The sequence below is a fragment of the Cyprinus carpio genome, chromosome A8 (assembly GCF_018340385.1).
Source record: "Cyprinus carpio isolate SPL01 chromosome A8, ASM1834038v1, whole genome shotgun sequence".
NCBI lineage: Eukaryota > Metazoa > Chordata > Actinopteri > Cypriniformes > Cyprinidae > Cyprinus > Cyprinus carpio.
This window is the reverse complement of record NC_056579.1, coordinates 26,590,523-26,606,394: the sequence shown is the minus strand read 5'-3', so window position 1 is coordinate 26,606,394 and position 15,872 is coordinate 26,590,523. Positions and strand designations below refer to the sequence as shown.

Below are 15,872 nucleotides of genomic sequence, written 5' to 3'. Positions count from 1 at the left end.
TGATCATAAGAGGAGTATAGGGCTGCTGCTGTCTCTTCCTGAAGTCAACAATCAGCTCTTTAGTTTTGCTCACATTCATAGAGAGACAATTGTCCTGGCCTGATCCAAGTATGCGGCTTCATTATTGTTGGAAATGAGGCCCTGAACCACAGTATCATAAGCTGACCTTCATGACTATTGATGTGAGGGCAACTGGACGACAGTCATTCAGGCAAGAGGGGTTATTGTTCTTAGGCACAGGGATGATGACAGATTTTTTGAAGGAGGTGGGAACCACCGAGGTAGCAAGAGACTCATTAAAGATGGATGTAAACAAACCAGCGAGTTGATCAGCACAGGACCTCAGAACATGGCCAGAAATCCCATCAGGTTCGGCTGCTTTCCTGACGGTCACTTGCTTTAGAGCCCTCCGAACCTCGTCCTCCGACACGGTGATTACATGATTATCGCTGCTCTGACTGCTGCTTCCTGACGTGCTGATCAGCAGACTCGTGCTGCTTAGATTGTTTTCAAAGCGGCCGTAGAAGGAGTTTAAATCATCTGCCAGTGACGGATCAGCTCTCACCTCTGCAGAGGATTTGTTTCTAAAGGCACAGATGGTCCTTAGTCCATGACACATGCGCTGGGAGTCATTGAGCTGAAAATGAGACTCTATTCGTTCCCTGTATCGGAGTTTGGTGGCTCTTACTGCGCATCGGAGAGCATAGCACGATGTTTTGTACTCGTTCATGTTCCCCGACAAAAGACCGGCGTTGTAAGCAGCAGTGTGTTTGTTTACCACAGCACAAATTGTTCTGCCCATCCACGATTTCTGACTTGAGTAGGTCCATATATATATTGTTTCAGTTGCTTGCTCGGCTAGCGTGTTTACAAAGCTTAATGCTACATCCGTGAACTCGCTGACGTCAGATGAACTTGCCCAAAACATGTCCCAGTCTACGTCATCAAGAGCCGCCTTAAGCATAGCTTCTGAGTGGGCGGAAGAGCGTGTCACCACCCTCTGCACCGGGCGTTCTTGAATGAGCCTTTGTTTATATTCCGGTGTGAGGAAAATGGCGGCATGGTCCGATTTGCCAAAGCCGGTCGTGAGCGGGCTTTGTAGGCATTCTTAAACTGAGAGAAGCAATGATCCAGTGTATTCGGTCCTCTGGTTGGACAGGATACATGTTGGTATAACTTCAGCATGACCTGCCTGAGGTTGGCTTTGTTAAAACCCCCAGCGATGATAATGGCAGCGTCAGGATGTTTGTTGATGTAGCCGCTGAGCACATCGTGAAGCTTAGACAAAGCCAAGCCGGTGTCAGCTTGTGGTGGGATGTAAACAGCAGTAACGATTATCGATGAAAACTCCCGGGGCAGATAGAATGGGTGGCAAATAATGGATAGATGTTCCAGATGAGGCGAGCAGGAGCACGACAGAGTGAGATATTCCTGGGGTCACAACATTTCTTGTTAATCATGAAACACACTCCACCACCTTTGGATTTACCGGCGTCAGCTGTTCTGTTATCAGACGGCGTTACAGCAGTGTCCAGGACCGAGGTCGTGAGCCATGTTTCAGATAAACAGAGGATGTTACAGTCCCTAATGTCCCATTGGAAACTTATCCTGGATGTAAGATCGTCCATCTTATTCTCCAGAGACTGGACATTGGCGAGCAGAATGCTCGGTAGAGGAGGGCTGCGTGCTCTTTTTCTTAGTCTGTTGCGAATCCCAGTGCGTTTCCCGCTGTGTTTCTTGCTCCGTCGCCTCGGGTGGTTATTCAGGAAGTCATTGTTCATCTCGGCGTTCCAGAGAATCTCAGATGGCCACGATGGATTGGAGGATAAAGTGTCCAATGTCCAAAAGTGTTTCTTAGTCGTAAATGATCAGTGCAGACGTTATGTGTGTTAAAAGAGAAAATAAATGTAAGTAAAAAAGTAAATAAAAACACAATCTAATCGGAGCGACCTGGACGGGGTCCGAACTCGGCAGCACCATCTTTGAACTTTAATGTATCTGCTATTTTAAAAAAAATGTTTTACCTATGAATTAGCCCACCACAGTATAACATATAACAAAGTGTTAATAAAGCCATACTAAAATAACCTTTTGCAGAGTAATTCTCTAAAAACAATAGTATGAAGTCACGTTGCATAAAGCGTATAATGACACAAGACCATGATTCATGCACTTTCTATGGCAACACTATCTGTTTACAGTCCAGCAGAAATCCAGCTCACAGTGTTTATGAGGTCTGTAATCTGCCGTCTGGAACGGGTGATTGAGGACAAACCCACAAACCGAGAGAGACTGACCGGTTCTGCCAGTTTGGAGCCATGAGGCCCATCACAAGCACACAAACAGTAAACAATTAGCAATTCAGTTGCTCATATTCATTAAAGTCACACAGGTGTTAATAGACAATATTATATAAGCAATAATGTACAGTCAGCCTGGCATTATGGGAAAATAAACCCCAACAGCATGATCAAGCCTTGTGTAACACTGAAGGAGTTTGTTTTACAATAACGTCTGGCTGACTAATCATTACTACACTTAACGAGTTTGTTTGCCCATATAATCTTAAGGAAATTGTGTGCACATTTATTTGGCTTGCTGTCCACTCATGAGGGGCTCGATGAAACAGCTTCAACTCGAGCTCTGATATACCCCCCCATAACTTGATATAGGAAGATTACAAAGGACAAGGTGCCTAAGATGAAGGTGGAGACTGGAGAGGTGGAGGGAGGCTGGAACAGCTGCTTATATACTCTGGCTGTTGATTGAAAGATTAGATGGATTCTCCAAGTCACCTTTATTTATATAGTGCCAGTGTATGTGTAGTAAGGCTGAGCCGTATGTAAGTACACTCCAGCAGCACGCTTCTTATACGACACAAAGAACACACCAAGGCTATCTACCCAAAGCAACAGTCTTCTGTCAGGACGTTATTCAGCCACATATCAGTTTAAAGTGAAACTAAAATGACACGGATAACAGTATGGAAACAGGACTTGGCTACAGTTATTCACTGACCGTACAATATTCCAATCTGCCCTTTTTTAAAACATTTTCTGCTGGTTTTGTGGTAAAATCTGTAGAATTCTGAGCAGTGAATTTAAAAACAGTCCAATGTGTTGAGCACTGCTACTAGTAGCTGAAAGCAGGATTCAAATGCTTCATAAATGAAGACATAGGGAGCAGGGCATTTGTGATTTGATCAACAACAAGCATTTCAATTCTGCTGATTCACACTTCTTCAGTTTCCACAGATTCTGTTGATTTCTGAAACTTTCCACACTTTCGAAACTACAGAAAAGGCCCAGAAAAACGGGTTCTGCACCAGCCTTGAAGGCTTGCTGGTCTGGAATCAGGAACTGATTGTGAGAAAAATTACCATCTGAAGGAAGAAGACTGGGAAAGAAATGCTGAATGTGAGTTTCAGCCTCAGCAGTCGTGCCCACAGACCAGAACACACAACTTCTGGAATACAGAAGCACAGGAGCTCCTAGCAGTTCTCCAAGAGATATGGAAAAAGAGTATTAGCTAATAGTGACCTACCACAGTCGACTAAGCACTATAGTATTTCATTAATCAGAGTTTCTTGTTAGGTAACAGTAGTTACTAGAGTGCTAATACTGTGTTACTCATGTAGTTATTCATCAATGACGGAACATTATTCTACAGTCTTGAGGTAGTCCTGCATAATCAGACCATGGCATGACATGTGAGTCTGACACAGCCTGCCCTCAGACAACTATGGCTGGTCACTTCACATGGTTTCTTCCTGTCTGAGTGAGTGGGTGGGTGGTTCTTGATCAGAAGATGAGCTGACACATCATGATCATGAATACTGTGTTTTGGCATCTGATAGAGCATTTGGACCCAGAAACAGTGAGGCATGCATCTGACTTGACGAGTAAATAGCTGTTTATCAGCATGCATCTGAAACACATCTCCCATGACCACCTGTGACGCTTATTCATCACTGTTACAGTGTTACTGTGTGACTGCAGACCGGTGGAGCAGATCTGCTCTATGATCTCAATCCAGTAGCTCTGTTAACGTGATCTACAGTTACACTTCTATCTGAAGTGGATGTTCTGCGTCCAGGGTTTTTGTGGTGATTACATTATTATTTAAAGGTTACAAATATTTTTCTTACAATGTTCTACTAACTTTATTTTCACCTAAATATTCTGTTATTTTACTTTTTATTTCTAACATTGTAAGAATGTTAGAATGTCTAGTTTTCTTCTTGTGATTATAATGTTATTTAAAGATCATACAAATGTTTCTTAGACCGTTAAAGCACAAATAACATCATGAGGACGTTCTAAAAAATGTTGTTCTGAGGAGGTTTTCTCTTAATATTATTTTAATAAAGTTATAAGAGCGCTCAATAAACACTACTTTTAGAACATTCTGTATTGACATTAACATAACTTAAAATAAACGTTTGTGATAGCTGTAAAAACATTCCCCGTTAGCTGGGATTATGAAGGGTTTGTGTGAAACAGTGTGTTCCTCGTGGAGTGAGCCGATCTCCAGACGGGTGAATTATGCCGCCGCTCTGTAAATACAGCCACTGCTTCAGTTTGTTTAACGATGAACTGGCATGCAAACCCTTAATCCCACTTAATCATGAGATGATTAATATGACTGTAGCTCTCAACCAGGTACTGTATGCTAAGAGATGTACAGTTGTGCCAGTCAGGGCATGTACACTTGCCTTCTGACAGATGAATATATTATGTATATTAGTAGTAATTCTGAATACTGGTTTCCTATGGTCATGGAAACATCTGATTTAAAACTGTGATTTCCAGGACTGGAAGTGAATAAAACTTGCAATACATTGAATTACACAATAGACATGTCAGATTGTTTGTGTGTGTTTTTACTTTAGCCTACAGTATGTCTCTCTCTCTGTGTTCTTCTTCCTGTTTCTTTACCTAGTTGATTGTGGCAGTAAAAGCCCTTTATATTTACACAAAGGCCAGTTTCAGAAAGGTGGAAATCCTCTTTACTGTCGCTTTAAGGGAGACTGGAGCCACTAACAATGCCTTATTCATCAGCAGTGAACAATTACATAACTGAACATGTTATAACACACAGAAGAAAGAAGGATAACAAAACACAAAAACACACACACACACACACACACACACACACACACACACACACACACACACAGAAGAAAGAAGGATAACACATGCTAAACTGTGTAGCGGTTAACTTTCAAACTAAACACATCTGAGTGTACTTCATGGTCTTACTGTTATGTGCACACAAGTGTTAGCTTTGTCTGTACTAATGTTACTGTTGTGAAACTCAACAAATCCCTGGTTATCTTGGGTCAAGAACTACAAGAGAGCCTTTCATGAGTAATTATGTCAAAACAGCATTTGTGAAAGTCTCTTCTAAGCCTTTGAGCAGATTCACACTAATAACCCTTACCAAAAAAAAAAAAAGGCCAATTCAGTTATCATTTACTCACTGGTATGTCAGTCCTAGCCTGTATATGACTTGGAAACTTTAACAAAGTTGAATCGCCTTTTTTTTTTTTTTTTTTTTTTTTTTACATGATGGAGATTTATGAGACACACTACATTTTGGTCTGTTTTTCACAAAGTTATTGTATGTCTTCAGAAGTCATACAGAGGACTTTGGATCTCTTTGGATCCTTATTCACTTTCATGGAAAATATCAGCTTAAACATGATAAACCTCATTCCTCAGAAGAATGAAAGTCAAGTTTGGAATAGCACTGTGAATCATGGCTTTTTGAGTGAAAACTTGGCAACATACAAACCATAAAATGGATTAAATCCAGTTTGCTAATAATGCGTACATATCATGAAGTCCATAAGAGTACCAATGCACATTTAAAGTGTAATATTCTAATTCAGCAAATTGTAGGAGCTTTCTGACAACACACACACACTGAACTCACGGTGTTGGAGGGCGAGGTGGATGGCGAGGACTCTGGCGTTATCAGGTTGAGAATGATGTCCATTGGAGAAATCATTGAGCCAGCAGACAGTCACGAGGTGTTCATTCACTCAGGTGTGTTGAGTTTTGATCTGAGCATCGAGTGTCCGTGCTGTTCCATTACAACATGATAAACAACCGAGAAAATAACACAGTGTCCATGTTCTTCAAACAAAGATGATGAGACCTGAGCTTTACACCGCTCAGAAAAGTTAAGCGTCAAGCTGCAAAAAGCTGCAGTGGAAACATCAGATTTGAGAAATCAAGTGTTCAGAGTTCACGCAGTGAATGAAAAGCCCAAAAGCTCAGTGTGAACGTTTAGAGTGTGTGAGAAAGAGGCAGAGAGAGCCAGAGCCCATGAGAAGGGCTTTGTCTCAGCAGGACTCTTTTGGCCAACAGAAACGTGTTGGACAACTAATGAGGAAATTCATTCACGGGTTTAAAGGACTTCAAAAGCTTAGCCAATGAGTTATGGTGGCCAACCAACCTCAACCAATCACAGACAAAGACCCTAAAACCAATCATAACCATCCACTGTGTCCAGACTAATGAGTGGCTTTGCCTTCAGTTATAAAAGCAGTGCATACAGACGTCATGAACATGAGCACTACAGATCCACACAACTGCTGCGTGACACTACTGACTCCCCGAGCTACTGAGCCATAGCACTGCCACTGTGTGTGTGTGTGTGTGTGTGTGAGCACGCAGAAGGGGAATGGGGTGCGTGAGAGGGGCAGACGAGAAACTGCCAAAACTCTTCTCAATGGAAGAGAGAGAGAGAGAGAGAGAGAGAGAGAGACAAAGCTGTGCTTTAGGTGAGAACTGGCTTATATAACACCAGGCCTCATTCAGTCAGTGTGAACGGGACAGAAAGACGCTGTTTTCAATGAATGAAGAACAGCACTTGCTTTGAACTTGATTTTTTAATTTGTTACATTTTACATTTCACCTCCATATTTGGATTCATCCAGGTTAGTTCCCCTTCAGTACCAAGAGTGACGCTTTCAGTTTAAAGCAGCATTATTAGAGACACATTCTTCTCTATATATATGCAGATTCACAACTACAGCTGACTGACAGTAAGTGTGCACATGTGCATGCATACAAACCACATTCTTCGCATAACAAAGAGATGCGTTGTTCATGTAAGAGATGATGTGACCCAGCTTCTGGGATTTACCTGGAGTTTCTTCTCACTGGCAGCACACATGCACTACACACACACACACACACACACACACACACACACACACACAGAAAGATCCTGAATGTGCCAGCTCTCTGCTCTGTGTCTCTGTACAGCAGGTTATCAGAGTGCATTCTTACATAACATCACTCTTTGTTACTGTCCTCATCCTAAATCGAACCAATAAATGACTCAAACATTACATGCTCATGCACAACACAAACAAACTAGATTATAAACTTCACTATCACTGCCACAACTTCAGCTCTATGTGATATAGTGTCAGTACTGACAATCAGTGGTCCTCAAAATAGGCTTTATTTTCATATCACAACAGATGATTTCATATGTTCATATGTCTTTTGCGTTTGTTTTGTTTTTGGAAATGTTCTTGTGAGATCTGCCCTACTGTTATCTGAATCGAGAAAGCTCAATACTGCACATTCCCTAAGCATTAAACCAAAACAATGTCTCGTGTGCTTCTGAATCTAGAGTTTGTTATGGAAAATTCTGCTGTCTTATCTCAAGAGATTTGAGTATTTTAAGTATAAACGTAATGTTCTCAGCAGAATACAGAACATCCTGAGCTAAAATTAACCCACAGTTATACAAATAATAAAATACTGGCAAACTTTTTTGAGCAGTTAAAAACAAAACTGGTCGGAACTGCACTGCATACCCATGGTAAGGAAGTTAATCTAACATCGAACACATTTCTTCTGATATAAGAATGATTTTTTGGCAGCTAGTATTTAAACAATTAAGTCACAGTTAATGGATAGTGAATCGATGCGATTTTGTAAGAAACATATCCATATTTAAAACTTTATAAACAGTAATCTCTAGCTCAGGGTTTCTACAGACATGATCAAGTTAAATTTAAGACTTTTTAAGACCTTTTTAATACCACCTTATATGAAATTTAAGACCTAAACCTGTAATGGAAATACACATTTTATTATATTTATATATGTAATATTTAATGTGTTTAAATTAAAAAGAAAACAAAATATAATTGCTGTAATAAATGATATTACTACGATATACAGAGAACTTTTAAAGTCAGCAGACCTTATTCCATACAAAATATCCATGCAATATAACTGCAGCACTGAGATTTTTGGTGGAGTAAACAGTTTATTCTGAATCAATATTTTCATCAGTGTTCTGTTCTATCAGCTTTTACATACTTAAATCTGCATATTTTTATTTACCTTCACAAAGGCCTATTTTTAACCTTTTTACATATATGCAGCATCATCTTTTATGTCAAATGATTTCAATTCATCAATAAATTCAATATACAATATAGGGCTGCTACAAGGCAGATTAAATAACTTACACTGCAAATAACAAAAATTACAACTGCAATAAATAATGATATTAGATTCATGTTTTAAATGCATTTATGAATATACAAATAAGAAATGTTGAGGGGAAAAATGCATACTTTTCGACATACTTCTGAACTAAACGACCAGTAAGTGGCGGTAAGTCATAATGTCATTTAATGAGTGATTCATTCAACTGATTGAGTGTGTTATCACGCTGCTATCTTAAGGACTTTCCTGGACAGCTGACTCCTAAAGTTTTTCATATTCTTCATGTTCTGTGTGGTGGACAGATAGAAATTAATCTTTTCCAATAAGTTTAAATGTATTTTTACCTTTTATGTGTGTATTTTACCTTTATAAAGCCATTTTTTTTTCTATAAGTGTGCATTATCTTAAATAAAAGATACTTTAAATGTGAAATTAAAACTGCCAGTAAGCAAATGGCAGTATCACATAAGTGATCTTTGCAATGTGATTGAAGGGGCACCTGACCGATTTAGATGTATCACACTTTAAACAGAAGTTGATTCATTCAACCTGGAAAGTGCAAAACGGATATAACATAAAACTGTCCTGAAATGCTCAAAGAAAAATGCAAAACAGTGCTGTGGATTTGTTTAAAGTGAGTTCATGAAATAATTTTTCATTGATGTCTAAAATGTAAGTCCCTTAATAAAAGTTCTAGTTTATTGAAAAATTTGTATATGTAAAAATATACACATAAAAATAAAAGTTCTAGTTTATTGAAAAATTTGTATATGGTAATTTTTGGAGAGAAAAAAAGACATTCTTTCGTGTGAAATTGTCGGAAATTAATTTAATTATGACGTGGTATAAATATACACATTTTCTGCCCCCATGTCTTGAATTTGTGATCATTCTAAATGTATTTTAACAGACTGAATCATGCAGTGAAAGAGCACACTGTAAATGCGCACGCGCACTGGACTTCACGTAACGCGTGCACTCTGTAGGTGTTTTCAATGGGGGTTTTTTTGCGTCGTGAGAACATTGTGCAAAATATCTCACTTGTCACAGTGTTACTCAACTATATGTTATGAATAAACTAAACATTTATAATTTTTAAATCAGTGTTTCTTCTGAGTTTACGTGTGCTGTCACGCTCATTTGTTCTGAAGTCTCTCACAAAGAGACAAACAGAGTGAGCCTCAGTGCGACCTTGTATTCTGTATTCTGCTAACTTACTGCAATTCCTCTCTAAGGATGCAGTAACGTACCGTGGGGAAGAAAAAAAAAACAAAACTTCGATCTGTCTAATGATTGTAAAGAGTCATTAGGTCCGTCAGACTGAAGATATTTTAGCGGTAATGTGACCAACAATATTTAAGACCAGTCGAATCCAAATTTAAGACATTAAGACTTTAAGGACCCGCAGACACCCTGCTAGCTTCCACTAACTGTCACGAGAGAGTCGTGTTCCAGTGGATGACGTAGTGTTACATGCTCACCCTTTCTTGGTCCAGGGGTAAGGGCATAGCAATAACAAGTTTTGGAGAGAGAGATAGCACCGGAACTTCTTTTCTCCAGCCCCAGCAACACACATCCAGAACAAATAAGCTTAAGATATTTACTGAATCAAAAGAAAAAGATGGAGGGGAAAAACAAACTTCAGGAGGGGGCAAAGGCCAACACAACAAACAAATAAAAAAAAAAACATAATCCTAACTTCCCTACACATAAACAAAAGAAAATAATAATTAACAGACAAACTTGCCTATCTCCCTGACAACACATAACCAGGAGAAAAGCAATTTCAAACAAAAAGGCACCCACCTCCCTACAGGTTTCCTATAAAGAAAATCTTAAGGTCTTAAAAATATATCTTCAGCTACATTCACAATAGCACCAATGGTTAGCACTTATCAATAACAAAAAAAGACAGTGGCAAAACATTGGAGCTGAGGGGAATGGGCAGCAAATCAATCTGCAAACCTATCCCTTTCAACTTGTTGCAAGGCAGTGCTGGCTTTAAATGCTGGCTTTCTCATGGCTGCAACCAATCAGTGGAGCTGAGGGGAATGGGCATCAAATTAGCAACAGGTGAACCCAATCACCTTCATGAGAATGGTGGCAGCAGATATGAGGACAAAAACAGAACACCACAAAGCACATAGAATAAATCACAGATAAAATAAGTCTCAGGACGTAACACCCCCACCATTTAATTTTACGACCCATGGATTGTAAAACAACTTCCTTCCAAAACTTCAATAGTAGAGCAACACCAATAAATTTTGTTTTAACCAACCCACTTAAGTCTCCACATCTGCGGTCCTAGAGAGCACATCCGCCACCACATTATCTTTACCACGGATGTGCTGGAGATTGAGGTTATACTCCTGGACAATTAGGGCCCAGCGCATCAAGCGTTGATTGGAGTTGGACATACGGGAGAGAAAGATCAATGGGTTATGGTCAGTGTATATGTCGATAGGAACAGCACTACTTCCCAAGTAAACCTCGAAATGCTGAAGAGCTAACAGCAAGGCGAGGGCCTCCTTCTTCATCGTACTGTAGTGTCATTGGGATTTCGAGAACGTCGAAGTAGCAGATGGGGTGGTCAATTCCACAGGAGTCCTCCTGCAGCAGGACTGCTCCAGCAACCATAGCACTGATATCTACTAGGAGTTTAAAAGGCAAATCAAAATTAGGGGCAGACAACACTGGGGCATGGCAAATGAGATCTTTTGCAGCCTTAAAGGCATTATCACACTCAGTGCTCCACTTGAAACTCTTAGAAGTACTGAGAAGGTCAGTAAGCGGAGACACAATAGTGGAGAAGTTACAACAGAATCCCCGGTAGTACCCACTCATACCTAAAAAACGGTATAAGTTTCCGAGGTGTAGGAAACTCAAGTATGGCAGCAACCTTAGCCTCAACTGGCTTAACAAAACCCTGCCCAACTTGCTTCCCCAGATACGTTACCACAGCTTTACAGATCTCACATTTAGCAAGATTCAAGGTTAAAGAAGCAGCAGCCAGGCGACCTAATACTAACTCCAAAGCCTTTACATGCTCTTCCCAGATTTTTGAATAGATTATTACATCATCCAAGTAAGCGTCACAGTTCGGGACACCTGACAAAACCACCTGTATAAGGCGCTGGAAGGTGGCAGGTGCATTTCTCATGCCAAAAGCTAGAACCTCATATTGTAGGAAATGTTCAGAAGTGACAAATGCGGAGATCTCAGATGCACGTGGCGTTAAAGGCACTTGCCAGTAACCCTTTAACAGGTCTAATTTGGTGACATTTAGCAGAACCTACTCTGTCAACACAATTTATAGGAGGCGTCAGGTTTAGGCACTAATAAACAAGGCGAACTCCGTGGACTCTGACTAGGCACTGTTAGACCATGCTGCAACATATACTCAACCTCAGATCTCATTATGTCACGCTTCCTGGGGTTTACCCTATAAGGATGTTGCTTGACTGGATGAGATTTTCCTACATCAATGTCATGTGTCAACATGGTCGTTCTACCAGGCACACCCGAAAAGAGTGAAGGAAATTCATGAACCAATTTAACAATTTGTCCACTCTGTTCTGTTGTCAGGTGTGCAAGGAAGCTCTGCAAATCACTCAATATAGCAGAGTTTTGAAGCTTTTTATCTGCAACCTGTACACATTTTTCAAGTGGTGCGTCCTCTGGCATTACATTAGCAGTAGCATCAACAGGTGTAACAACAACAGATGAAACAGAAGAGGAAGCAGGCTTCTTGCCACGAACACCAAACTGCTTCAACATATTAATGTGGCATAAATGGGTTTTACGTCTGCGATTAGGAGTGTGAATGACATAATTTGTGTCACTGAGCTTTTCTTTGACTTCATATGGGCCTGAGAAATTTGCTCGAAACACAGAACCTGGATCGGGTAAGAAAACAAGGACATTATCACCCAGTTGAAAACTATGATTCACACTTCTTTTATCATAGTGGTTCTTCATTTTTGACTGAGCTGTAACCAAGTGTTCTCTAGCAAGCTCACAGGCCCTATACAGGTGCTCACGAACAGTGCTAACATAATCAAGTACAGTCACAGGCGCAGAGTATTTAGCTAATAATTGCTCACTTAGCAACTTCAAAGGACCACGCACAGTGTGGCCGAACACAAGAGCCGCCTGACTGAACCCAAGACTCTCTTGCTCTGCTTCATGGACAGCAAATATAAGGTACGGAAGACCTTCTGCCCAGTCCTTCCCGTGGCCTATGCAATAAGAGCGCAACATTGATTTAAGGGTTTGATGAAATCTCTCAACACTTTTAGATTTGTTAGCAGGATTCTTTTGCTTCCATGCCTTACAGTCAGAAATTAAATGACTGGGATCAAGACAATAAAAACAATCGCTTTATCTCGCTTGTCACTTAAAGCATTTTTACGACACACATTTGACTGGGCCTCACCTTTGCCAGTGCGTGAGAAAACACGGGGGGGGGGGCATACATTCCAATGAGTCAACACAAACTCATCAGCCAAAACTGCGGCATTGGAAAGTACTGCAACTTTCTGCTCATTTAAATGGACAACAACATTTTCCGGAATACAACTTTTGAAGTCCTCCAGCAAGAACAACTCCTGAAGCTGATCAAGAGTAGTGATCTTGCTGGAGAGACACCATTTCTCAAAAAGGGTTTTCTTGTCCCTTGCGAACTCAACAAATGTCTGTTTGTCAACAAATTTTTGACGGTATGCCTCAGGCACCAACTCAAATGCTCTCAATACAGCAGACTTTACTACCCCATAGTCAAGGGACTGATCTATTGGCAAGGTGGAGCAAACCTATTGCTCTTTACCAGAAAGACTGCACTGCAACAAAAGAGCCCACACATCTTTTGGCCACACGTAATTTCATAGCAACCCATTCAAAGTCAATGAAATATGAATCTACTTCTGCTTCTTTAAACGGGGGCACGAGTTTAAGGTACTTACCAACATCAAAATCTGGCTCAGTAGCTGCATTATCAGTACCTTGGTGTAAAACAGCAGCAGGCTTTTAATTTAGTTCCCGAGCACACAAGTCCAACTCATGCATCTTAATGTCCCTATCTGCTTGAGCCTCTATAGCACGAAGACTAATCTTCTGGCCCTCACACTCCTGTTTTTTTTTTATTAGGAGGTCTAACTCCTTCAACATGACAGCTAACATTGACTCCCCCAGAGACTCAGTTGTCAGCCCAGGAAGAACCTCACCTGCCACAGTACTCTGGTAAAATCCCTTCATCAACCAGCTTTTCCAGCAAGTCATCTTTAATAGCTTGCTTGGTAGCCTGCCTTGAAACCTCAATATTAAAGAAATCTGCAATTAAAAACAAATCTGCCTTCCTGCAACACTCAAAAACCTCTATGGTAGGAGAAAGAGTAAATGAAATTAAATCAAATTCCATAATTCTCACTACCACAGAGGGCCCATCCTTCACCAAAAAGAAAAGAGCCAAACAGAACAAGAAAAACAAGCAGATACTTACAATTACACCACAATAAACATTCACTTGATCCCAGACAAGCCCCCATTTGTTACATGTTCACCCTTTCTTAGTCCAGGGGTAAGGGCATAGCAGTAACAGGTTTTGGAGAGAGAACACCAGAACTTCTTTTCTCCAGCTCCAGCAACACAGATAAAAAGATATTTATTGAATCAAAAGAAAAAGATGGAGGGGAAAACAAACTTCAGGAGGGGGCAAAGACCAACACAACAAACAATTTCTAACTTAGTTATAATCCTAACTTCCCTATACAAAAACAAAAGAAAATAAATAACAGACAAACTTGCCTATCTCCCTGACAACACATAACCAGGAGAAAAACAATTTAAAACAAAAAGGCACCCACCTCCCTACAGGTTTCCTATAAAGAAAATTTTAAGGTCTTAACAAAAATATAAGACAAAGTGACAAAAAGACAGTGGCATTATCTGGAGCAAGCTAAAAGAATCCATGCAGCAAGATAGAATCTGCAACCCTCTCCCTCTCAGCTTGTTGTGAGGCAATGCTGGCTTTAAATGCTGGCTTCCTCCTGGATGCAGCCAATCAGGGGAGCCGAGGTGAATGGGCATCAAATTAGCAACAGGTGAACCCAATCACCTCCATGAGAATGGTGGCAGCAGACATGAGGACAAAAACAGAACACCACAAAGCACATAGAATAAATCACAGATACAATAAGTCTCAGGACGTAACACGTAGGATGTAGGCGTAGCATAAGGTCATGGGGTAATTTTCATTTTTGGGTGAACTATCCCTTTAAGAGATAAAGGATGAAAGGGTTGACACACAAAAATGACACACAATTTGATTTAAAATATATAACATATAAGTATATATAAAGTATATAATCAGTCATACAAATCTCTCACTCAACTCATGAATATACTCATATCTATCTATCTATCTATCTATCTATCTATCTATCTATCTATCTATCTATCTAAAAAGTAGACCATCCGGGGACTTCTGGGATAGTCTTTTCAACATACTATGCTTTGGGACACACTTATTCTAATCTCACAGACTATTTAGGATGGATAGTATGAACACTGGGACGCAGGCACACTCTGAACTATGAACAACATGACACTAAACAACCACTAGAGGGAGATGAGAGTCCTCATAACAACAATCAACTACAGGCAGGTCTGACTACAGACTATAGCTGATATATATGTGACCAAATCAGTCTCTGATGTTAATGTTTGAGACATCGACACATACCTTACAAATGCTGGTAAATAGTAACTCCTCATAAATGGTCCTCACTATCTGCACAGCTCATAAAAATCACCCAGAGGCTTAGCTCTATATGTACTGATGTCAGATGTGAATGTTTAGTGCAGGGTAGGGAAAGTGTGGGATTTAGCAGATATCATCACTGCTGTGTATAACTGCTGTGTCTGTGAGAAATACTCACTCATGTAGTGAAACCCGAGTGTGTGTGGGCGTGAGTGTGTGTGTACTTGTTTTGACTACACTTGTGGGGACTAAATGTCCTCACTTATATTGTGAAATACTTTGACAACCCACAGAGAGACATTTGATGGTCCTCACTAGTTAAAAAGCTTATAAATCAGCCAGAAGATGTTGTTGATGTGAATCTAGTGTTCTGCACGTTTCTGTGATGGGTAAGTTTAGGGGTAGCGGTTGGGTTAGCTGATAGAAAATATCATTAACCTGATAGAAAATCAATGCAAGTCTGTGCAATGTCCTCACTATAACAAAACAAACCTGTGTGTGTGTGTGTGTTTTGTTAATGTTTGTACTCCATCTGGTAGTCACTATGTTATGAGGAACAAACATCCCCACAAGGATAGTAATACCAGTAAATTTTGACATGGTGGGGAGATTTTTTTGGTCCCCATGAG

The 15,872-nt window shown here is 40.2% G+C and overlaps 1 protein-coding gene across 5 annotated transcripts in view; it reads right to left on the bottom strand.

Moving 5' to 3' along the window:
- The window catches only part of LOC109057541 (transmembrane and coiled-coil domains protein 1-like), a 38,698-nt gene that overhangs the window by 12,881 nt on the left and 9,945 nt on the right, over positions 1-15,872 (bottom strand). The window contains exon 1 of one of the 5 annotated variants that reach the window (XM_042762984.1): positions 9,965-10,063. The exons of 3 other annotated variants lie outside the window; for them this stretch is intronic. In XM_042762984.1, the coding sequence (XP_042618918.1) occupies positions 9,965-9,991 (27 nt within the window). In that variant the 5' untranslated portion in view covers positions 9,992-10,063. Of the gene's footprint in view, positions 1-5,937; positions 6,610-9,964; positions 10,064-15,872 lie in introns of those variants that run through there. One more of the 5 variants, XM_042762983.1, reaches the window with a different exon arrangement.